At 37.9% G+C, this 24,892-nt stretch overlaps 2 protein-coding genes across 10 annotated transcripts in view; both read left to right on the top strand.

The window, feature by feature from the left end:
- Positions 1-5,176, top strand: part of LOC18438378 (katanin p80 WD40 repeat-containing subunit B1 homolog KTN80.4) — a 28,256-nt gene extending 23,080 nt beyond the window's left edge. For 2 of the 4 annotated variants that reach the window (XR_016040882.1, XR_002281678.2), the window contains exons 13-19: positions 1,552-1,677; positions 2,931-3,005; positions 3,116-3,228; positions 3,902-4,018; positions 4,116-4,184; positions 4,285-4,501; positions 4,667-5,176. Coding sequence is in view for 2 of the 4 variants with exons in the window: in XM_020669990.2 (XP_020525649.1) it covers positions 1,552-1,677; positions 2,931-3,005; positions 3,116-3,228; positions 3,902-4,018; positions 4,116-4,184; positions 4,285-4,348 (564 nt within the window). In the remaining 2 variants the exon portion in view is untranslated. Of the gene's footprint in view, positions 1-1,551; positions 1,678-2,930; positions 3,006-3,115; positions 3,229-3,901; positions 4,019-4,115; positions 4,185-4,284 lie in introns of all 4 variants that reach the window. The other 2 variants (XM_020669990.2, XM_006848558.4) reach the window with 1 other exon arrangement.
- A 2,361-nt stretch (positions 5,177-7,537) lies between these two features.
- Positions 7,538-24,428, top strand: LOC18438377 (uncharacterized). 6 transcript variants are annotated; one of them, XR_016040880.1, is made up of 16 exons: positions 7,538-7,675; positions 7,769-7,879; positions 7,986-8,021; positions 8,216-8,329; positions 8,890-8,973; positions 9,074-9,192; positions 9,378-9,479; positions 9,783-9,899; positions 9,999-10,064; positions 10,660-10,715; positions 11,203-11,269; positions 15,100-15,153; positions 16,558-16,647; positions 22,594-22,653; positions 23,692-23,727; positions 23,839-24,428. XR_016040880.1 is itself a non-coding variant. In XM_011626722.3 (15 exons), the coding sequence occupies exons 1-15, from the start codon at positions 7,613-7,615 to the stop codon at positions 23,953-23,955; spliced, it is 1,236 nt and encodes a 411-aa protein (XP_011625024.1). In that variant the 5' UTR covers positions 7,538-7,612; the 3' UTR covers positions 23,956-24,428. The 6 variants fall into 6 exon arrangements, 3 of the variants coding, with proteins under 3 accessions (XP_011625024.1, XP_006848620.1, XP_088702931.1); XR_016040879.1 differs by having other exon boundaries at positions 8,213-8,329; XR_016040881.1 differs by lacking the exon at positions 8,216-8,329.
- The last annotated feature ends 464 nt before the right edge of the window (positions 24,429-24,892 follow it).

The following is a 24,892-nucleotide window of genomic DNA, read 5'->3' as shown; positions in this document are numbered from 1 at the left end:
AGGGCTAGGCTAGGCCCTGGCGGCCCTCTAGGATCTTGTGCTAGGCTTGGGGCACCCCAGATCAGCCCATTTCCATCCTTAATTAGGGACCACTGGGGATATGTGATTTTATAATAATCGAGGCTTGTGCGTTGCTTACATGTTTATTGATCCGTCCTTTCCATTTATGGAGTTGATTGGTACTAAAAGGGTATTGTCTTACCTCATAATAAGGGCCTGTAAAGAGTCGTTTATTCCATGGAGGTTGGCTATGATGTTTGGTGAGATCTTTGACATTTGTGACACTAAGAATGTGACTTTTGTGCACATTCTTAGGGGAGCTAACGAAGAGGCTGATACCCTAGCCAATGAATGGGTTCTTTGTGAACCACTCTATGTAGATGCAAGTTCTTTGTTGTGGTCCTGAGATGCTGTCATGGCATCTCTTGACCTTTGTTTTATGTTTTTGATTTTCTTTGGAAATTTATTTTAGAAATAAAATTTATTTGTTGATAATAAAAAATAATATTTATCTTCTTCTTAATCTTCGGCTTCTTTGTAAACAATTTAGCCTTCATGTCGAGTTTTATTTTCTCAAAAAAGTTCGAGGAATCCTGAATTTTGAGGCTTTTTGGATTTGAAGAACCCTAAAATTTTTATTTTATTTTTTGTTGGGGGGTGGGGGGAGATGTTTAGGATACCCAGCCACACCACCAAACTACCACCACATCCTTTTTTCCCTTATATTAGGAGTAAAAAGGACTAAAAAAGTCCTTGCCTGAAGGCAATTCTTGGCCTCGGGCAAGGGAAAACTGAGGCAGATTCCTCAGCTGAGGCATGAAGTGTCTGCCTTTGGCAATGTTGTCAAGGAGGCCTGCCTAGGCGGGGCACCTAGGTGGCCAAGGCGGGGCAGTTCAGTGCAGCCGCCTAGGCACTAGGTGGGCTATTTTTTTGTAACATCACGAAAAAGTGAAACTGTTCACACCTGTTCTGTATACACATGCTTAGCTGAAAGAGATGCTTCATCCAGAAATCATTGGATCACCTCTCAAGTTTTGAAGTCACTTTGACCAAGCTCTGGTATCTTCTTTGTATTTTCTTGAGTTGTATATATAAAAATAGAGTGTTCGATACTAACATATAATGCTCCTTATGTTGCGACGAAGCCTCATGTGGGTATATATTGCACGAATTGCGTCTATGTTGCGCAGAAAAATATGGAAGCTAGTATCATCTCGGTGATGAAGGAGATGAATCCTGGATCAAATAGCTTCATGTTGATCATTTGACACATCTTAAATCAGACTTTGGAAATAATTTCCGGTTATTGGGCATCATAGGTCTGAAACCTGCCCTTTAGATGCATCCTGAATTTTCATAGGGAGCATAAGATTACTTCTAGTTTTTAATAATTTTCAGCATGTGCACTGATGGCATTGGTGGAAGTTGTTCCCCTTTACCTCCAATATTTTTCCCCATAATATCTCATGTTTGAGCTTATAGGTTTTTTTGATGCATTTGGTTGGACATCAACTGCTGAACACTGATCCATTTCATTGTATGGACCTGCAGAGAGGACATTCGCAGTCTGTTGAAAGAGAAATGGCTCCTCCCAGTGATGAAAGTGTTATTGATGATGTAATCAGACAGCGGGATCAATTCATGAGTTCCATGCAGTCTCGCTTAACAAAATTACAGGTGCAGTTGGCAGTGAAATGTCATCATATGCAGAATTATGTTCATTTCATAGTCTGATTTCTAGGATATTTGTATACTTTAGATGCAACTTATGAAAGATTTTCATTATTATGTTGCCACTCATGAATTTAGTGTAACCTTTTTAGATTTAGAATAATTGCAACCAATATGTGCGGAATATCTTGAGTTGCAATTAGTCAATACCAAGTCCACCCTGCTGATAAATATGTGATTTTTGTTTGGTTGAAAATGTTCCCCAAACTTTGTTTGAGTAACCTGGAAATGCCACTTATGGATTCAGTGCAATTTAGATTTAGAATAATTTTGTCCAACATGTGCAGGATATCTTCAGTTGCAAACTTGCATTAGTCATATCAAGTCTAGTCTGATATAAATATGTGTTTTTTGTTTGGTTGAAAATGTTCCCCAAACAATGTTTGAAGGCCAGGAACTGCATTTGAATGATCATCATGAAGAATGGATGTTGTTGATCACTACATTACAGCTGCTGTTATGGTTTAGACGTTCTTCCTTTCTAAAACCTTATTTTTCTTTGACATTCACATTTAAGCAGTTAAACCAATTAACAAGGGTCCACTTAGGTATGAAATAACTCCAAGATTGTTTATGGATCTTATAATCCATGTCAATGTTCATGTACAAGCCATAAAAGGGAATCTCAACTGTTCTAAGGTATTCACCTAATATATAACCCCTTGGATGTTCTTTGGCCTCTAAGTGTTTCTAATTTTGCCACTTAAGCTGATAATGGGTAGCTGGAGGTATATCACTATGGCCTTTTGAGGCACCAAAGGTGAATGGGCAACTTCCTTCTTATTATCCTTTTCCAGACTAACCGGGAAATGATATTACAAATGAATTAGATGATGCCCAGAAATATAGTGCATTGTAAGTATATAGTTGCTATGATATCCATGCATTTGTCATGATGAATACCTCATTTCTGTATAGTATGTGGTATATGCAGGCACCACATATAAACTCTATCTAGAGACATCTCTGTGCCCTTGCTGTGTCTGTACATAATTTATACATGTATAGGTTCTGAATATGTTATTTCAGTTCCATTTTCTTTTTGACAAAGTTGCATAGGAATGGAACGTGAGACGTAGTGCTATAAAAACCCAGCTGCTACCGCCTTGACCGAAGCCCGATTCCTTCCAATTCAATTTGTTAACTGTGGCCAAACTGCAATATCACTTCTAATGTAGAGATGCTGTGGAAGTTTTCAGGTAGTTCGCAGGTTCTGGGAAAGGAATGATGTCAAAGGTGCTATCAACGCAATGCAAAAAATGTCTGATCATTCTGTAAGTATTGTCTTGAAGTCTTGGCTGCTGTTGTTTTCTTCACTTCTGCAAAATCAATCCCACTGCCACAATTAGTTTGATTCTCACTTCATCTGCCTTCGGAGTTGCAGGTATTTGCTGATGTAATCAGCATTCTGATGGAAAAGAGTGATAGTATTACTCTAGAAATTTGTACTTGCCTCCTACCGCTCCTCTCAAGCTTGCTTGATAGCAAAATGGACAGGTATCTTTTCTGTCGGTACAAGTCATTGTGCTTTTGAGGAAAATATTTAACATGTAATAGAAATGATGCTATTATAAACAAACCTGAGCACTCAGCCATGATGGTCTTTGTCCATTGATTTAAAATGGAATAATTGTAAAGAAATTAAAAAAAGGTTCTGTGCCTTGTCTCTTAAGTAACCCACATTACAGATGAGCAATAACTGCTTCTATGTAAAATCTGAATCCAAAAATTAGGCACAAAAAATGAAGAATGGTAGATGGACCTTGTCTAAATCGCCTGAAGATAATGAATTGAACTATTACTGAGACTGCTATGCAGTTTTGTTGTACATGCATAGTTCACGTTTTAGTGGTTCATATAAAGATTTAGACAAAGATCTGTACCACCATTAGACATTTGGCCTGGGGTCTACCTAATATCATTGAGTTAAAGTGGAATCTCATGGATAGGGAGATACATGAAAAATAGCGTGAACCTCTCAGGCCTCATTGTGTGCTGTTGTTCCTTGACGCCAAGGGAATATGGGCGAAGGAGATGTCATTGGCTTTTGCCATCACCCAGAGGTTGTGGCCTGTGATCAAATCTCATGGTCCCGGCTTTTGGCATAAATAATAGTTTGGCTAGCAATGTATGATCCATGATGTCGTCTTACCAATAAATTTAAATACAGGCATATAGGCATTTCCCTAGAGGCATTATTGAAGCTTGTGAGAGTTTTTGGTCCTGTGATCCACTCGACATTGTCGGCCTCTTCATCTGTCGGTGTGGATCTTCAAGCGGAACAGAGGTATAGTTTGTTGCCCCTTCCACTCCATTTTATAGCTTTATGCCTGCTATATATGCCAAACATACTTATATTTCCCATTTAAATTTTATGGTTCCAGGTTGGAACGGTGCAATTTGTGTTTTATTGAGTTGGAGAAGGTTAAGCATGCTATTCCATCCCTTGCCAAGTAAGTGTTAGTATTGGGTGGGCTAAATTATGTAATTGGTGAAATTTGGAACTCATGAATTTGGAATGGTTCTCATTGTCATTTGTTATCCTTTGATCAGGAAAGGAGGGTCAGTTGCCAAATTTGCACAGGAGTTGAATCTGACTCTTCAGGATGTATTGTGACGATATTAAGGTGTAGAATCTTAGTTTTGGACTGCGAAACAGATGCACAACAGCAGAAGGCAGCATGAGGAGATTTACATCAATGCAAGAAACAGTATGACCAACAAAGTGTGGGAAACACTTGGCACTTGGGCGGCGAGAACCATTTTCCTGGTAACTCTTGATATAACTACCTTTTTTGCTCCCTGTAAAATGAAAATTTTTTGGTTGCAGTTTGGTGCTTATGTTGAGTATTATAGCCCTTTGCAGCCTTCAATCTTTTTCCACTTCTCTTTACTAACCCTGTACATGTTGGAGTTGAATATGTAACCATCCCAGCTGACTACCAAGGGGAATTACGATAATTATTGTCCAAAAATTTATTGTCACGTGGAAACCTCATATAGATGTCATGGTCTTGTGCTTTCAGCAAGTTAATTTGTAATGGCTGGTTGCCAAGCCCTGTATGTTTCTGATGAGCAATTGCAGTGGCAGCTGTGTTACTCCTGCAGGATTTGATTATGTTCATTTGCCAGAGACAAATATTATTACCTCGCACTAGCCTGTTTTTTTGGCAGTGTAGAAGTGCCTTTGTGGTGAACTTGTCGCCTCCTAAGCTTGATTGCAATTCTTGGCCTTTCTTGGGGCACTCTGGAAAAGTTCATGACATGGGTATTTTGCGGTCTTTGATGTAGTCATGTTGGGTAGGTTGGTCTTAATTTGTGTATATATCATTGTAATTTCCTTTAGCAGGAAAACAACCAGATATTTTGAGCGATTAGCTTCTATTGTACTGCATTAAGAGATCAACTTGGGGCTTTTGTCATTTAATGTAGGTGCCTTTGTTCATTAGATGATCAGTTACTAAATTAATGCCACCTTCTTCATATGAAAATTTGATGATGCCCATTGAAATGCCAACGTTGTCATATATGAAAATATGTTTAAGACTAATTTAGACACTGTAAATGACTGCGTGGGGTCAGGAGACCACCAGATAGGCTCAGTGCACCCTGCAATAACTCTAAAGCTGAGAACATCTATGAGAAATGAAGTTGGGGTTCATGAGAGAGAAGAAAAAGGCCAATACGAAAGAAACAAGTAGTTTTATGTTTTACTTAGGTGCGGGGCAGGTATGGGATGGAGTTTTGGGCTAGATTGGGCTGGATATGAGTTGTTTTCACCCCTTGGGATGATTCACATTGTTGGCCTAGGGGGTCATGTCATTTCCCCTTTTGTTTTTTTTTTTAAAAAAAAAAAATTCTATGCATGTCATTTTATCAATGCAAGAGAGATGGTAATAAAGTGGAGAAATGAAAAAAATTTCCCTATCCCATCTCCATCGCAGGGACAATGCCGTTTCCTTTCGTTCTTATTGGCTTTAGTAGCATAAAAGGTGACTAGGTCAATCTCTTTTCTTAACTGTACAAGTGAACTTTCAGCCGCCAAGCATCTTGAAAAGAGAATGTACATTATGAGACCATTTGCTTAGGTACCAGAGGATTATACCAACATACTATGAGACCACTTGCCTTCGGTAAAAGAAGATTACAATCATCCTTCACTTTCATAGAGTTTAGAAAATTTTCTTTTGCATTTAGATTTTAGGTTATGGGATAATCACGGCCATCTAATTTCGCATTTAATGATTTGTGACCGCCTGATACCAAAAGAAATATACGGTTTTATCTTATATTTTTTCATTTGAAAATACCATGTTCCTCTTGCCGAGTGGCATTTGTTTGTAAGTATACTAAGATCTGCATTTTGCCAACCATAGTTGGCAAAAGTCTCTGATATTAAGTTTCACATCTTTTTGTACAAGGAAAAAATTGAGAAATAAAACTAAAAAAACGAAAATTTCAATAAGTAAACGTCACAATGTAAAACAGAAAAAACACCAAAGTGCACCTTTGAAGTCATTTAAATATCTATATTTAGAGAGTGAAAATAAAGATACACAAAGAGAAATTTTTTTTTTAGAGAGTGAAAATAAAGGTACACAAAGAGAAAATTTTTTTTTCAAAGGGAACGAAGAGACATCAGTAGAACAAAGTAAATATACATGAGCTTGTCAAAATAAATAAATAAATATAAATGATGCGAGAGAAAGTAGACGATGATAAAATAGAGGTATATAGAACCTTATACTTTAAGATTGAAAATTTGAAGGAGCCAGCATTTCTCCAGCTGCCAAGCATGAGTGCCTTGGGTTAGCATTACTAAATTTCGTCGCACATATGCTTACTTCCTTAAATCGCGTGCATCGCTCCCCGTGTTGTCCATCATTTATTGTATTGTATACTACAAATGGCAACTAAGAAACTGCCTGTTGGTGCGTGCCTAAAATTAAAAACAATTAAAACTTTATATAAAGGTCCTTATACTGTACGGGTAAGGTAACTTCAAAAACCCACTAGTGAATTAAAAACAATTAAAACTTTATATAAGGTCTTTATACTGTACGGGTAAGGTGACCTCAAAAACCCACTAGTAAAAGTGTTTTTTTTGTTGGAAAACCCTCAAATCAATCATCTCCGCTTCAAGATTTACGGGCATGAAAAAAAGAAGATCTTTAGTACTAAAATTATTCATCTTCTAATACATTATCCGGAAGCGTTCATAGATTAACTTCATCATCACTATTTCTAAAATTTTAAATTTTACAATCGAAGGCAAGAATAGATTTTTATATGGTTTGTGACAGGGTCGAATACATCTCACCACGCCTACTCGGTATAGTTTTAGATGAAAGGGAAAGTAATTGTCAGGGTCGGAGTGGGTATGTTGAAAAAGTGCCACCTGTGCGATTGCCCCTGATTGCGGGAATCATCTGACTTTTTTTAATTTTATTTTTGGTCCCATTTTTCTTGCAGTGTCGTTTTTGTGTCTTATCCTCGGACTCCCAAAGGAGGCATCATAAATCTGAGACACAACGTTCCTTTCCTCTCGCTCTCCGTTTAAAAGTGGGAATAAGGAAAAGATTGAGAGAGAGAGAGGGAGATTTGGAAAAGATAGCAGTCAGTCGTGAGTGGGGGAAGGCGCCATTGCTCCCACCTCAAACCCCAAAACCCAATCACTCAGATCCTTGAATTTGCTTTTTCATTCCTCATTTCTACTCTCTCCCGCCATCCATCTCAGTGGGCATTTTTCCTCCATGCAATATGAGATCGTTTGTTTCCTCAGAATGCAAAGGGAAAGCATTGTGATGTTGGGGATCATGGTCATGGACCTCCCCACCTTCATTGATGATAATAATTAGTTATAATTCTTTAATAAGGAATAATGAAAGGCGTCAGATCTTGGAGATCGCCCTCCCTATCCAAGAATCCCTTCCTTGATGCCGCTGTAAATCCATCCCTCTCTCTCTCCTGCAGGTTTTAGAATTAAGTGAATGAGAAAATTCCCTTTCCTTGACAATGGGTGTTTGCTAATACACAGGGGAGCAGGAGATTCAGCTCCAAGTCCTTTACATCATTTGGCTGCTTCATCCTCCTCTTTATGCTCTTTCTCATACTCATCACCATGAAACATCAATACGAGCATATCAAGGTATGTATCCCTGTCCTTGTTTCCTTTCCTCCTCTTATATGTTAATGTTTATTTGTAATTTTTTCATGTGTGAAATTTGTTTCTTCTTTCTAATGTTGTTTGCCAGATGGACAACACTTGGTATCCCTTTGCCTCAACCAAGGTAATTGTTCTTGTATACAATTCATCAGGAAAGCTCTTGCACTCGCTTACCTTGTTTTGGCTATCACATCAAATAATGACGATGAGCTAACATCAAACAAAAAGCCGACTTACTGACTGCCTGCCTCCTCTCCATTCCCTCCAAATTGATGTCAATTGGAATGGGGTGGGTCTCATCTCTTTTCATTTCAGCAGCGTCCTCAAATAATGATGACCCATTTTGACCATATTCACTCTTTGCCCCGTGGCATAGTGGAGTCAACATCTGATATGGAGCTGAAGCCCCTCTGGGAGACCTCAACCTTAACAGTAATGCCTGTTTTGTCAATTTACACTCATGCTTCCCTACAATTGTTTGTTTCCTGTGCTACTCTTTTTTTTATATCCCTCGTTAAAATGTGGTTGATTGGCTGGTCTCACATTGTATTCCTTTTCTATGGATACATTGCGCATGTATATTCAAATTTTTCCTTATTTTCTCTGTGTCTAATTTCCTGAACTTTGATGTGAGCCATTTAGTTTATAGATTTCTGATTATTTAAAACTATGCATTTGCATATTGTGTTCGTCCTGATGACTCTATGGCCTGCTGGCTACATCATTCTTCTTACATTTATGGAAATAAGCTTCTTAAACTCTGGCTGCAGCATCAGTTGATCACTTTAGCTAGACAAAAGCCCATCATGCAATCGTACTTGAAGAAATTGTTTAATATTATGTGGATATAGATCTCCTGCAAGTTGATGGACAGTTCGTGAGAGCTTTTATTAGTGCCGTATGAAAGATGCAAAAAGGGGTTTTTGAATAGGTATTTGTAATTATGATAGCATCTTGAATGATGATCTCTATGTATCTTTTTTTTTTTCCAGGATAAAAATCAGAATCATAAGGCTCTTTTGGCAATCCCCGTTGGAATTAAGCAAAAGAAGAATGTGAATGCCATGGTCCAAAAGGTAGTGAACTCTCTCATAGTTCAGAAAAACTGTCGCCTTCTAGAGTACAAGTTGCTAAGGGTAGATTCTCGTTTATTCATCTAATACACTGTTGGTTCAGTTTCTTGCAGAAAATTTTTCAATTATATTGTTTCATTATGATGGCAATGTGGATGGGTGGCATGATCTTGGTTGGAGTGATAGGGCGATACACATACTTGCTCATAATCAAACAAAATGGTATTTGTTGTGGCTTTCACATTTGTACCAATCCATATTCATGTGTATGTGAAATAAGTACCTTTTTCAGTATTTTGTTATGCTTAAAAGAGTCTTCTTTGAAGATTACCGGTCTTACATGAATAGGTAGTCCTAGACACTGAAAGTATGGGCTTCTCTTAGAATGAGGTTTGGACTTGTGGCAGGTGGTTTGCAAAGCGCTTTTTGCATCCTGATGTTGTATCAATTTATGATTACATCTTTCTTTGGGATGAGGACTTGGGAGTTGAAAATTTTCATCCTGGAAGGTATGCATGCAAATTCTCTTGTGAATTATATTGTAGACTCCATGCTTCTATTGCCCACAATTCGCTCCTAGGGAATGAGTACACTGCGATATCTCCTTCCTTGTTTCTTCCCATACTACTGCTTTTCAAGCAGTTCCTTCTTTAATGTAGATGGTACCTGAAAATTCAAGTCCTTCTATTTTTTTAATTTTTTTATTACAACTGTACCTTAATGCATGTCAACCATCAAAAGAAAAGAAAGCAATGCCTTACTAAATTGAGTGCTTTTGTTCTCTCTAACTTCTAAAAATGTACCATGTGAAGGTACCTGCGCATAATGAAGGCAGAAGGATTGGAGATTTCACAACCAGCTCTAGACCCAAATCAATCAGAAATACATCATCGTATTACAATTCGAAACAAAACAGGGAAAGTCCATAGGTAAGTACAATGAAAACATTTCTCCATGTGCCGGGTTTTTTAATAAATTGCCACACAGTCGTTGGCATTTGCTAACACTACCATTTGGATGTAAGTCAGGCGGATGTATGCTTCTCGAGGTAGTTTGAATTGTTCAGATGCTAGCATGGGGCCTCCATGCACTGGGTAAGTTCTTCCTAGGATGTTATCTGGACGCTATGTTCTGGATGTTTCTTAGCTTTCCATGCATATTTTCAGTTACAAATTGATCAAAGCTTGAGATAGCCAACAGTCATATGTGAAATATTATTCTGAGTGAAATGCATACGCATATTATTTTGAGTGAAATTAGTTTTCGACGCTTCTATTCTCTTTATTTTCCAAGTTTGGAATGGTATATACCCATTGAAGTTTGAAATCATACCCTAAGGTTTCTTGAATTCTTTTTGGCCTACGATTAAAACCTACTGTCATAAGAAAGCTTTTGATCTGCTTGGCTCAAGTGATAGAGTTGATACCAGGCTGAATCATGAAGTGATGACAGAATCGTTGCCTGACTTGCTCTGAGTGAATACCTTTTGAAATAAAAACAAAAACAAGCTTACTATGATTTGCTTACATGAGATGCTAGGGTGCATGATTGTTTGAATGGTAATGTAAAGACACCTACGACACTTTAAAAGAGTATGTTTATAGTTTACTACATAAGAAACATATCTATGCAACAGGGCAGTGATTGCTCAAGGGTGACAATGTCATGATAATTATACTTTTTGAACAGGTGCTTGTGTCTCCTCATGTATATTCAGGTGTTTCTGGATTCTCCCCTTCAAGCAGGTTGAACTCACAATAACACTCTGTTATACATGCAGTTTTAGACTACATGTGATGAACTAAGCAATATTTCCCTCTTGTTTGTAAATTGCTAGGATGAGTTTACCCATTACATCTTAATTTTTTTTATGGTTTGAAAAACTAAGAAAAGCTAATGGTATCACCTAGACAGAAAATAACTGCGTTTTGTAATAATCTGAGTTTTGGCTGTTGTTTCCCATTTGTTGTCCATATTACAGATTCACTATTTGGTTTCTCACATGATAGTATTTAACTGTGTTTCAGATCTCTTTTTTGTTTCATCCTTTTCCTAGTTTTGTTGTCAATTTTGTCTATTTCGAAATGCTATGTTGCAGGATTGTTCTGTGATGGTTTCTTGTTGCGATTTTTAAGTGTATTGAGTATTCGGAACATGTCATAATTTATCCTCTCATCAAGCTAATCATTAAGACTTGAGGGTTGTTTGTGATGATCTTTTAATGTTCTTCAGATGGGTTGAAGGGATGGCACCTGTATTTTCAAGAGCTTCCTGGCATTGCACATGGCATCTCATTCAGGTGTGCTTTCGTCTTGTTGGGGCTTTGCTGAATCTCCTTGAGACTGCATCATTCTTCATCTTTTCACTCTGTTGTTTGTGGATTGGTGCCGATCAGTCTTTAAACTATTCACCAGCATTTATTCTGTTTTTTCTTTCTGAGAAAAACAATCTTAGTTTTTTTCTTTGTTAATTCTAGTATGCCAGAAAGCAAACCTGATGCTGGGCAGTGGAATCCTCCCAGCCTATGCGAGGTAGCCTTCCTGGACCAAGTTAGCTCCAAGCGGTTGTCTGAACCATCTAGGCCCTGGATAGACCTGAGGGCAGAAATAGCCCTGGTCACTGTAATTTTTGGTCTTTTCTCCCCTTTTAAGGTGGAACAAGGGGTAGGGAGGGTATTCATTACCCTTCATGTTGTCTCTTATCCTTTTTCTTGGGCACAAAACCTCAGATTGAAGGTTCGATTTGGCTTCTTTTTTCCTTTTTAATTTTTTGGGAAAGAAAAATCTAGGCAAAAGTGAATTGGTATTCGATTGTATGTCATGGGAGCTTAGAAGAGGTGTCCTCGGATATGTAAGGGGTTTGCAAATGTTCGGAATCTGATCACACAAAGAGTACTTCTGATGCAAACCTAGTAGCTTGGAGCTAGGGTTTAGCAAAGAAGAAGATACAGAAGATCGAAAATTAGAGAAAGATGCAAAAACCAGAGATAAAAGAATGAGCACTAGCTGCTCTAGAGTTTTGAATAAAGTCCATAACGAGATCCTATACTTGAGTACATCTCTTATATAAGAAAACCCTAAATAAGGCTTAATCCTGGTTATCCGACTAATCTAATCATAGCCATTTATTATAAAAGACTTGAAGTGAATAAAAAGGCAAAAGACTCAAAAAATTACTATTTATGCCCCTAATTAAATAAAATGACTCAATAAATAAATAAGACATAAAAAGACAAACTAAATGACTATTGTGCCCTTTTGCGGCTCCTCTTGTGAACTTTAAGCTTGTCTCTCTTATTTGATACTCGAGAGCAGTATTCTGGGTTGCATCAATTCCCCCCATCTTCAAGAATTCGCCCTCGAGTTCAGTGGCTTGTTGTCAAAGGTATCACCACGATATGGAATAAGATGATTGACATTAAAAATATTGGAAGTGCGAATATGGCTAGGAAGCTTCAATTTGTAGGCATTGTCATTAGTCTTCTACAACACTTCACACCATCCAATCTTGCGCTGGCTCAACTTATGATATTCAGAACAACTTGGTTTAGAACCATGAACAAGCATAGGAGGGAAGGTTCTTGAATCACTTCTAATTATAGATCCTCGAAGATATCCATTCAAAATAACTTTGTAGGAAATCTCACCTCTATGACTTGTAAGATTGAGCATTGCATTTCCTCCTCTGCGTGGAGGCATGATTGTTGATCTAGGGCAGAAAAATCGACGCTGCAGTACCTTTCGTACAGTGCTACAATGCCATTTGTAGATTGCTACAATACTATGCCATAGTATTGTACAATGCCACAATACCGTCTGTAAATTGTTGCAATACTGTGCTACAGTACCATATAGAATCTTGGGCTCAGATACCAACCTGGCATAGACCTAGTAGCTTGGAGCTAGGGTTTAACAAAAATGAACATATGGAAGATCTAAAATTAGAACAAGATGAAAAACCAGAGATAAAAGCATGAGCACTGGCTGCTCTAGGGTTTTAAATAAAGTCCAGAACAAGATCCATCATTATGCTTTAGTACATCTCTTATATAAGAAAACCCTAAACAAGACTTAATCCTGGTTATCCAATTAGTTTAATCATGGCTATTTATAATAAAAGATTTTAAGTGACTAAAAAGACATAAAATACTCTAGAAATTACTATTTATGTGCCTAAGAGAATAAAATGACTCAATGACTATTGTGCCCTTTTGTGGTTCCTCTTGTAAACTTAAGGGTGTCTCTCTTATCTAGATACTCGAGAGCAATGTTCTAGGCTGCATCAACTTCCCTCCCAAATCCCACTTGATTTCACAGTGTCTTCTGATGCTTCAATTGAACAAGGTTATTTAGGTTACCAAATCAGCATATGTACATAATGTATGCACGCAAAAGTTAATAGTAATGGTCTATTTAAAAAAAATTATAAAACATATGTATGTATTTTTAAATTTTAAACTTTGTATTCTTGGGTGCCTTGAGCTCTAGCTGCATTGAACACCTTAGCACCAGGACTTCTTGCTGCCTAGGTACCTCCTAGCACTTTCTAGCACAACAGTGATATACTGATGTGTGAAAGTCTCATCCTCAGTGCTTAAGGAGTATTCCCTTGTAACATCTTTGCAGCGAGATGCATTTCATGTTGGTTTCTAGCTTCGTAGCAAATAACGGCTGTTTAATTTTATTATAGTGGGTATTTATAGCAATAATATGTATTACTATTAAATACTCAGGTTTAGTCTTGGAACTTCAAAATTATCATGGTTTTCTATGGTCCCTGTTACCATATTAGAAATCATGGTGATTATATCAGAAATGTTTAAGGAAAGGATTTGACCTCTGTTTATTAATTGCATATATATATAAAAGTAGAATTTTCCTTCCATAGCCTATTTCGTTGGACAATCAAGTTCTCAAATTTATGGCTTTAAAATAAAGACTATTGTTATTAGGACCGGATCAGATCGGCTGGTCCAACTTGTGCTATGGCCAGTCTAGTCCAAAGCAAAACTTGGGTTTGGTAAAACACCGATAAAAAACTAATGTTCAACCCTTTTTTTTTTTCCAAAAACGTTATGCTTAACTGTTTTTAGCCTGTCAAATCAGCCCATTTCAGCTGGTTGTACTTTAAAGAAGGTTGGGCAACTTCTTTTGCAATATATTTCATATACTTACTCTTCCTATTTTTTCTTTATTTTTTAAAACCCGCCGGTTGGATCAATTTTCATTGGACTAAACCCTGGCTGATCCATTTCTAATAACGTTGATGTAGACAATATAATTTATCATATTTATCCTCTTCACATTTATTAACATGTTTATGTTTTCACCTTTGTATTTTGTTGGGATAACTATCGATTTTACTTAATTGAAAATTCATGTGTTGACAGTCTTAAATAAGATGTTTATTTTATAGAAGTTAATTATTTGAAGTCCTAAATTCCTGATAAATTCCCTTTAAAAGAAAACTAATCAATAATATTACAATAAATTTCCCCACTGATAATGTCCTGGTAACAATGTTTGTTACTAAGTTTTCTAGCCCATATCTCAACTGGATGCAATTAATGTTGTTTCCTTTGATTTCTAGGTTCAAACCCAGCTTATAATAGTTAACACCGCACCCCCCCCCCCCCCCCAAAAAAAATAAAAAAATAAAAAAAAATCTTATGTACAAAAAAGAAAGATTCAATTCATGTTTGTCCTTTCTTAAGCCTAAAGAGATATGTTGGAACATGTAATGGAAGTTTACCAACTGCCATTTAGTGAAGAGTTGTCTAGCTCATGCTGTAAATCAGTGTCACTGTGTTTTTTGATTTTGCATTATTAGCTCTCAGTTTCTGCAAGTATTCTGCTTATGAATCTCTGTTCTCTGGCCGATATACAGGTTTTATTATGCAATGAAGGTATTTAACATGAAAAATTTGATCCTCATTGAGTACCCACTTATTTGTGTCTTAATTGTAGAGCCTAATTCACTTCTCTGTGTTCTTTGGACTTTGATGGGCTCATTGCCCATTGAAGAGTTGTCTTCAATGGATTAAAATATGGTTGTGTTACTTTGGACTTGATTTGCGTTCATAGATTAAAATATAGTTGTCTTACTATGTGCTCCTTTCTTTTTGCACAGAATGATCTCATTCATGGCTGGGGTCTCGATATGAAACTCGGATATTGTTCTCAGGTCAGATAATCCTTAATATAAGCCCTCATTTGATGAGCTTGAAATTTTCACAAGGTGGTGTCAGCTTATGCACCATTTGTCCTGGATTTATCTTTTTCCATCTACCTCTACACCATTTGTACTGAATTTACTTTTTTCCATCTACCTCTCCATGGGGGAACATCCAAAAAACTGGATGCAGCATGAAGGATTCGGCTTGTTTGAAAAACAGTGTGGGAGGGAGAACAGATTTGAAATTCTTACCTTACATCACCTTGTGGCCTCTATTGTGTAATTATGCGGATGTTTTGCGTCTTTAGAATACAATTATCAAAAGACAAGAAAATTAGAACCTTCTTTTCTAAGAAGTTATTCTCTAGTATAGTCTCTCTAATACAAAATGTGAGATCTAATACCATCATCGCCTTTTCCCTACTATTTGGGGTTGGCTACAAGAATCTTGGTCCGCCACTCTGCCCTATCAAGGGCGATACCCTCAATGAGGCCTTAAGTCCCTATATCTTTTCTTACTACTTCTAACCATATCCATTTGGGCCTACCTTTTACCCTTTTTGAGCATTCCACTCGAATCAACCTGCACCTCTTAATAGTTGCCATACTAGGTTTGCACTGCAAATGACCTGGCCCACCTAAGTCTACTTTCTCTCATCTTCACCCCTTAGTTCTCCCGAATATATTTCTAGTACAATGCATCGCTTATGGGGAACGCCCTAGCATAAGCAGATAACATAGATTCTGGATTCATGGAAAGTTTTACGTTGGCTGTCTACTTAGCACAACCCACCTCCTTTACTTGGACTTGGGACGGGTTGAGGGAAAGTTTAGTGTCCATACCCTGCTTAGACCAAAGTAAGTAAGTAGTAAATAAACAAATGATTACTATATTCCACTTTTTAGTTGTCAAAATGTGTTATGGAAAGATGCCTTAGGAATTTGTTCATTTCCATATAACTCCATTGCTATATGAAATCTATCAAAGATCGCTATCTTGTCATTTCATGCTTAGAATTAAATAAACTCAATGATCTTTCGTTTAAAATTAATTTTGTTGCGTCTAATTTTGTTTGTATATAATTAAAATGGTCTTTCATGCAGATAGATGCCTATAATGGAGCATCTGTAGCTCTATATGTTTAACGAATTGAGTTATTTAAGGAATTGAGTTAGTATTTATCTTCGGTTCCAAACCTTCTTAATCTGTTTTATTCTTGAGACACTCATCTCTACATGCATTTTATGTCTAGAAATTGTTTCACTTCAAGTTTAATGGTGGAAAATCATAATAAATTTTGATTATGGGAACTATATTTTTCTCAAATGGAGATGTCTAAAGTAATGTATGTTGTGTGACTTATTTAGAGTGTACATGCATGTGCCGATATTTTGTTAGTTTCTGCATTTCAGGGGGATCGAACAAAGAATGTTGGTGTGATTGACAGTGAATTTATCATTCATCTGGGAATACCATCCTTGGGAGGATCATCTGCAAATAAGGTTTGAAGATATATACCCAAAAAATAGTATCATTTTGTTGATGTGTGGCCACTGAATGCTTATCGTATGTTAAATGATCTATAGACATTTTTATTATTAACTGCATGTTAGATGATAACTATATCAATAAGGGGTGTGTTATGTATTTTTTGACTCTTTTATTCTATCTGATCACAAGGATAATCTAGTCCACTGTGAGTTCGCAAGGGTACTTCTGTCATTTATTATTTGATTTATATGAAGTTGATTGTATGCGCTACAAGCTTTGGATTCTTGTCCTAATGCAAGCTGGGTGACACTCTATTTGACCACAGGTCACAATATGAGAGTGATGAAATTTTGTTAGTTATGAAGCTTCTGTGGTCCTTTGGTCGTGGATGATGTGCATGTATATGAAGCTTGACTTCTTTCAGATACTGAGGATTATTTTTTATTTTATTTCCATGTGTCTGATTTATTTGTCTTGGCATGCTTATGAAGGCGAGTAGATCTTTGGCCATCTAATGTTTATGTGGTATTCAAACACTGCTAATCAGCTTTCTTCTGCATTCTAAAAATCATTTTCTGTTGGGAGTGAATCTGGCATCTATCTTATTTGCTCACTCATGTAGTTGTAATTGGAGCTTTTAAAGTTAAAACTTTGCCAGAGATAAGTCCAGGTCAAAATCAAGTCCACTAGTAACTCTATAAATCGTTTCTTTCTCTAGTAAGATCAAAAGAATGTTAATCTATCAGTCACCAGACCTTTTTTTTGGGCACTTCAGCTGTAGGATTCAAACTTGGGTATTAAATATAAGATATCTTTGCTTTTCAATTGTGGATAAAATTTCATTGCTGTGTTACGTGTACATGCATAATGTGTTTACAAAATTTTACAAGCGATGAGATTTACAAAATTGGAGTTGGGAAACCCATAGCTTCCAGTGGTCAAGCGGATGGGGAAAGCAGAAGTGAGGATCGAAGGAGTCCTTCCCTTCCAAGTTAATCTGCAAACTCACTGAGCTCCCTCCACATGTATTAAAACGTTTGCCAAATGCAATAGGAACAGAGATACCTTGTTGGCCATGAGATGACATTAGCTGTGTGGTCTTCCACTGTCATGCCTCCTCTGTCGATGAGCATATTTGAATTCTAGTGAGTGGTGCCATGGCTCACACTTTGCTTGCATTACATTCCAGCTGGTCCTGAAAAAGACAAAATAACAACACCTCTTTGTTTCTGCACTCTTCTATCCTTGTTGTGCTTGGGTGTCCTTTTGAACTTCTATCGAACTTCATTTTCACCACACCTACAATAGGAGGGTTCCACCTTTGTGGTCTTGGCTCGTTTGGCTCTACGCTCTAGGCTATGGATTGTGAATGCATGCCAATATCTGAGGCTGAGACACTGTGCAATTTGTATCACTAGAGCCTTGATACTGTCCAAATGGAAGATATTAGTTCTGTCCTCTCTTGTTATGCTTAAACGAAATTGACCAGAAAAAATATCTTATAATGGACAGGTGTCAAAGGATCAAACCCTTAGTTGGAAACGTTTTTTAAGCATTTGCTATTCTTTTATTTTCTTTTATAGTGTTGTCTGTATGCTAAAGTTGTTAAACTTGCAATAGAATTAAAGCTTAAATGGTTACAAGACTTTGCCTGTTCAGTGTGGTTGATCACTATAAGTCATGAGCATCTCTTTCCTTAAGTCTTCTTCTTTTGCCAGGTAATATTCCACCGTGTATGACTGTCTCTAAATATGACAGAAAAACCATCTGACTTGTTACTTCTCCCAAAGATATCATGAGAGATTGTGGATAAATCTCTAAAGGTTTTGAGCTTCTTTCTTAGCCCAACCTATAACATTTTTCGAATCTTCTTGCACCACCACTACAGTCCGTTCCAGAAATAGGAAGCGAATGCCAATTACAAGCACACAATTTTCTGCCCGACTTAAAAGTCCCTTTGGTCCCAGGTAATGTCCCCTAAGTGATTGCAAAGTCCCAACCTATTCCTGCTCGGCCAGGATCCCCCAACGAGAGTCTGTCAAAACTAAGTTTGATACAACCCTCCAGAGGTGGCGGCCAGTTAGATGGCCGGATGCCTCTTGGTCTGGACCTTCATGACATGTTGGTTATAGTTTGAACCGAGTTTGTTAGAGAAAAGAAGAGTGTTTGCTTACTTTGTTTTGGAAGCTTTCCAGGGATGGGACTCACTCGAAGAGCTTGGTCCACTTACTGATTTGGAGAGCATAACTCAAGATCGACTACCAAAAGCCATCCTAAGCAAGAGGAGATTTACTAGTATCAACGATCTCGAGTTAGGTGACTCAAGTTCGGGGATCTTCATACCTTCTTTTACAGGATATCCAAATATGGGAGGCGAGACAACACAATATCTCGCATCAAAATCGAAGACAGCTACTTAGAACAACGTTCTGAGGTGGAAGGAGCAATTATTGAATTCTTCAAGAACCTTTTCACAGCCCCTTCCAGCCCCAAACCCACTTTGGGGGACGTATCCTTCCTCTCCCTCCCTCACAAAACGGCAGTTTGGCTTGAACGACCATTCTTAGAGGAAGAGATTCTAAGGGCAATTCATGATCTTGGTCGAGACTGGGCCCAGGCCCCGAAGGCTTTCCCATTGCCTTCTCCAAGTCCTTTTGGCCTTCCTTGAAGCCAGATTTTATGGACTACTTTGCTGAATTCTATGAAAGAGGGGTGCTCCACAAGGCTCTCAATGCTACTTTCATTGCCTTGGTCCCAAATAGGGAGGGGGCTGAGGAACTTAAAGATTTCTGGCCCATTAGCCTCATCAACAGCATTCACAAGATCCTCGCCAAAGCGTTAGCCTCTCGCCTCAGAGAAGTGTTAGGGCTAGTCAACTCCTCCCATCAAGGGGCCTTTGTCAAGGGTCGTCAAATATTTGACGGTGGCTTAGTCGCTCATGAGTGCATCCACTCCAGGCATCTTTCCAAACTTTTGGGCTTGGTCATCAAGCTCAATTGGGAGAAGGCTTACAACCATGTAGATCAGTCAGTCCTTGATGAAACTCTTGCACATATGGGCTTTGGTCCACGATGGCACACTGGATGCACGGCTGTACCTCCAATCCCCACTTCTCCGTTCTCATCAACAGGTCCCCAAGGGCTACTTTCCCTCCGTCGGAGGTTTGCGCCAGGGAGACCACCTTTCACTTTTCCTATTTGCCAATATGGCAGAAGTATTTAGTTGTTGTATTCACCATCTTTTCCAAGCTGGTGGCTACATGGCTTTGCAATTAGATCTCAAGGACCTACCATCTCCCATTTGCAATACGCAGATGACACTGTTGTCTTCTCCGATTCCCAAGAAGTCGATACCCTTTTGAGTGGGCAACTGGATTCAGGGTGAATATGGACAAGACCATGATGATGGGATATCCCTTGACCATCACATCACCTAGAAGTTGACCGAGAGATGGGGCTATTTTGTTGGAAATATGGCCTTTCAAGGCCTAAATTCTTGTAGTCTCTCATTCAGTGGGAACAATTGAGAGATAGATATCTGGGCACCAAGCGAAATGGGCCTGAGATTCTAATACCCCGAGTGCATGAGGCATTGTGAGTTATCGTCTTGAGAAAGCAATTTTTCGAAGTGGTGTGAGGGTCACTTCCTAGTCAGGATTTCATATAGGTTATCCTCATGTTTGATTGCGATAAGCCAGGGCTTGGAGAAACCAAAAATAAAATATAGAACCCTAGTATTTATTGAGAACTGGCCCTGTATCATGACTTATGGGCCATAAGTCCGTATCCATACACAAGACCATTCCATGACATTTGCATTTTCATTTCACATGGGAAGCCATTCTTTCAAATGCGTTATTCGGGTTTGAAAGAGCCAATGTACATGTGCTTTGAGAGGACCCTTGTAATTGAGTTAGAACATGTCTCATAGGAGGGCACCTGTAATCCATTGAGCGCTGGATGGGAAGTTTTGGCTCAATGGATTTGATGTGAACCAATTATGTGTTCATGCTTTAGACTGTGGAGCATAGGTCCATTGGGTCGATCTGAGATTCGGCGGAACATCATTCGGGACTAGCACAATGGAGTACTCTGATACCTACAGTTATAGCTTGAGATCTCACCATACTCTTTGTCCAATTTAATTATGAGGAGAAATTATGAACAAATGGTCATAAATACTTCAAATATTTATTGTGAAGTTTGGAGAATTTTTCGAAATCTTTTAATTGCCAAAAATGTGCTTTTGTAAATTGTTTGTGGCTAATTCCATTTGAGGACTGCCCTAGAAGTGCCACATGGCATCCGAGTGGCCATAGGTGGCCACATGGCACCCCAGGCCCCACCATAAGATCACCGCCTAGCTGGGCGCTAATCCTTAGTTGGGGGGATGTGTATATGGGATTTGCCTTATTGTTTTGATTTAAGACCTTGTTATATTTTGTTATATGAGTTGTTATTATGTTATAACTTGAAGGTAGATTTTTGTCACGTCTATTTGATTCACACAAGTGTCTTAGTTGGCTTGTGTGAGGTCCAATTAAATTAATATGAATATTGAATTCAAAATTGATATTGTTTTTTTGAATTTGAAATTTAAAAATATCTTCACACATGTGTGAAGGGGACAAAATGATTTTTAGAAATACATAAGTATTTTATTTTTCTTTCTGAATATTTAAATACCTGAAAATTTAGTTTTAGCTATTTATCAAAAAAATAATAATAATTTAGTTTTAGCTAATTTAAAAGTTAATTTTGATAAGATGAAATATCCAGGGACTTCTAAAAATTCATATTAATATTTTAAGAATCATTTAACATAAAATTAAACATTTTAAATTTATTTGATGGGAATTGGATCCAACTTTGTTGAGGAAAATGCAAAAATACTGAGGCTCTCCATCTCTACTAGTAACTATGTCCTGTACTAACTTTATCAAATTGACCAAGTAGCTCCCATGACCCACAATCTGTTACAGGCGTTCATGATTGGACTTCCAAAAGCCAGCCACTAGGTGATGAGAATATAATCCTAGTATATGGATTACAAGTTCCCCTTTAAGGACAAGCCTAGGTCGTACTGACCTGGGCACACATATTGCAATTGCTGCATGGGGTTCATCTCTTGAATATTTACATGTCACACCCTAAATAGTGTCCGCTTCCTAATACGACTATCATATGTACATGTTCTGCAATGATCATGATGCAAATTTGGCCCTTGTCCCTTCAAGCCCACACACTCCCTTGGCTAACCACTTTAGGCATCTCTCCAACCTCATGAAGGGCTAACCCTAACCCCTCCACGGATGTTCCTCATGCACTGAGATAAAGGGTTTTAAATTCAACCCTGCCTAGCTTGTTAAGCCTTATTTGAGTTTTGGCATCAAAATTGCCATCTTTGGTTCCTCTGTACCAAAATCCTTCTGTCCCTCTGGACCATCCTCCCACTAGAGTTATCATATCAGTAGGGTCATAGTTTTACATACTCGTGTAAGGCCTTTAAATGGCCACGTAACGCCAACACTATAACCTTGTCAAAAAAGGGAAAAATTATAATTAGAGATGAAAATGGATTTTCGGGCCATTCTAAGAATTTTTTACTCCAAAATTTCATCTTATGACAAAGTTTGGGGGCACATCTTACTTTGATTAAGGTTGCAACCTTATGCAAACTACACCATTAAAAAATACCTATGCCTTCCAAAAGAAAAGAAAAAATCTTTGCTTAAATGATGTAAATGTGTTGCTAGTTCTTATCGGTTTGTGTACGTTCTTGGACTTTTTGCTTCTTGTGGCGTTTTTTTTTCGTCAAGCTTGAATATATATTTAGATGTCTTTGATTGGTTTTCATATCCGAGTTGCAATACTTGATTTACGAAGCCCATAGAATTATTCCTTCTGTACAGCATGTTTTTTTCCTTGTCTTACGTCTCCCATTTTTAATGTTTACAGCAACTTTCGAGTGAGAGTAATGAGGCTGCTGGCCCTGCTGACCAGTCTATGGTCACAAAGGTGATTCTTTTAAAACGATCTCATTCTTGCTAATTTTTCCCTTGAGCATTCAACTGCTGCTAAATGCCAATATAAAGTGTGAATTTTACAATTCACACAATTGTTAAAAAAATGGATTGGTGACCTGGATCGGGTCAATCCCAAAAACCAGTCCAGATTGGTGGTCTAGATTGGTTGGATTGGTGGAATCGGCCCTATCTGACCATCGAGAAAAATTCAAAGAAATATTGGAAACTGTTATAGACATTGTTTTTTGGGTTTCCAAAAGCAATTGGGGGCAGTGCATTATAGAATTTCATTATTTTACGAAATATGTGAATATTGAAACACCATTTCCTCTCCTGCCTGCCTGAGTGTCTATTGACTTCTATAAAAAAAAAAATACTATAGGACCGTAGCTAGTTGAAATGGGCTTGAACACAAATTTATGCGAAAATATGCTACCCATTTTGTAAATGATATTAGGTACGTAATAGACGTTCAACCCAATTCATGCTTAAAAAAAGATAAAACCAAGAGATAAATTTGTATAAAGATAATGACCTGCTTTTAGAATTTATCCAAAAGGGATAGCAACTCCATATTCAAAACCCTAAAATATGCTTTGCATTCCAAAAATATAGGAAAATACTCTCTAAAATATGCCCTCTCTCTATAAAAGGGAAGATGCTGGTTTGAGGACTGGTGGTTGTGGGAAGTCCAAACATGTGGCTTGTGGCACTCAATTCTAGAGAGGGGTGGGCCATCCTACCCCATTCCATTAAAAATTTATATAAAAAATTAAAATAAATAAAACTATAAAAGGGGAACCGGGCGATCTGCCCGGTGAATAAAAATTAGAGAAATGAGGAAATTTTTTTAAAAATAGTGAAAAATATATTGGGACCATTTCTTTGACAGGATCCGAACTGGCTAATTCTCGATATTTTATGGGATTCGGATCGGCCCGACCGATTCCCGATGCCGATCACCCATTTTTAAAACCTTGTGCATACATGTACCCGCATCATTTGAATTTTGATTTCTCCTCTTGTACAGGTACAGGGTGAAAGGGTCATAGATTTAAGATCTCAGGTGAATTTTTCTTAAACTCATTTGACAAGATGATACTCATGTTACAACAAATATGCGAGGACGTTGTCTACATGTGTCCTTTGACTTACTTCTCACTTGATGCTGCTGCAGATCAGAAGGCAGTCCACAGCAGAGCTTGAGATATTCCGCAAACGGTGGGATCGAGCTGTAAGGGATGATAAGGAATGGGCTGATCCATACAAACACAAGAAGGGGGCAAACACATAAATCTTGTCTTCTTCCACTTTCAATCATTTATTAATTGATTCTTTCAGTGAGAGGGGCCACACCAGATAGAACAAGGAAGCGAGGCGGGTCAATTGTTATGTATAGCCATCAGCAGCCAAGGCAATTCCACACCGCTCCTTGCCCAAGACACGTTATGTCTGATATTTTCTTGATCAAAATTTTGCAGGTGCTTGTGAGGCACTGCACATTGCATTGGGATTTTGCTCGGACTCTTTGAGAAATATAAGAACAAACCCTGCGGGTAGGTAGACATCTTGGGAGTTTCCTTGGGCTGTGTAAGATTTTTGTAACCAGGGCCTCGGGGTAAATCCTTGTGTCGTCGATGATGTAAAAGTAGCCTCCCATTTGTTACTAATGAGAGGTTTAAACGGGACTCTGATTTCTTTTTGTTTGTTTGTTTGTTTGTTTGAAAATATTAAAAGAAGCAATGCAACATACGTACTTTGAAAGTATCATATGGTTTTCATCCAATTCTACATCTACTTTGGCTATGAATACGGCCGTCCCTTACTTCAACCCAAGGGGTATCTTATAGGCGTCTGTATTTTTGCTTTGTGATTTTATGAAGCTGTCATCATAAACTTCTCTCTTTTGTAGAATGGGATGGTTTAAACTAATGGAAGCATTTGGTTTGTTGGTTAGCAAGGGATAGATGGCACAAACGGGCATATGATATCATCTAAAAAGAATCCATTACAAGGAAGTGTGGGATGCTTTAAGCCCTATGAGTATGTCAAGGGATCAATTATTTTGATGATCCAAGTAGCATTTTCCCTGTCTAATTCATCTTCTTAGATAAGATGTTATCAGCTGTTCTTTTTGCTGAAGAATGTAATGTTTTTAGCAAATTTAAGTATAGGGCAAGCTTTCTATGGTTCTCTTACAACATAAAATTTATATATTTCCTTTTATCCAG

Source organism: Amborella trichopoda, chromosome 9 (assembly GCF_054954075.1).
Source record: "Amborella trichopoda isolate Santa Cruz 75 chromosome 9, AtrichopodaSantaCruz75HAP2 v2.0, whole genome shotgun sequence".
Lineage (NCBI taxonomy): Eukaryota > Viridiplantae > Streptophyta > Magnoliopsida > Amborellales > Amborellaceae > Amborella > Amborella trichopoda.
This window is presented reverse-complemented; position numbering and strand designations above follow the sequence as displayed.

What these genes read in the sequence shown, in the direction of transcription:
- LOC18438377 (XM_006848557.4), top strand. Translation starts at nt 7,613, where the DNA reads ATGAAAGGCGTCAGATCTTGGAGATCGCCCTCCCTATCCAAGAATCCC. An exon ending in AACTCGGATATTGTTCTCAG is followed by an intron (nt 15,154 to 16,557) that starts GTCAGATAATCC and finishes TCTGCATTTCAG; the next exon opens with GGGGATCGAACAAAGAATGT. An exon ending in ACCAGTCTATGGTCACAAAG is followed by an intron (nt 22,654 to 23,691) that starts GTGATTCTTTTA and finishes CCTCTTGTACAG; the next exon opens with GTACAGGGTGAAAGGGTCAT.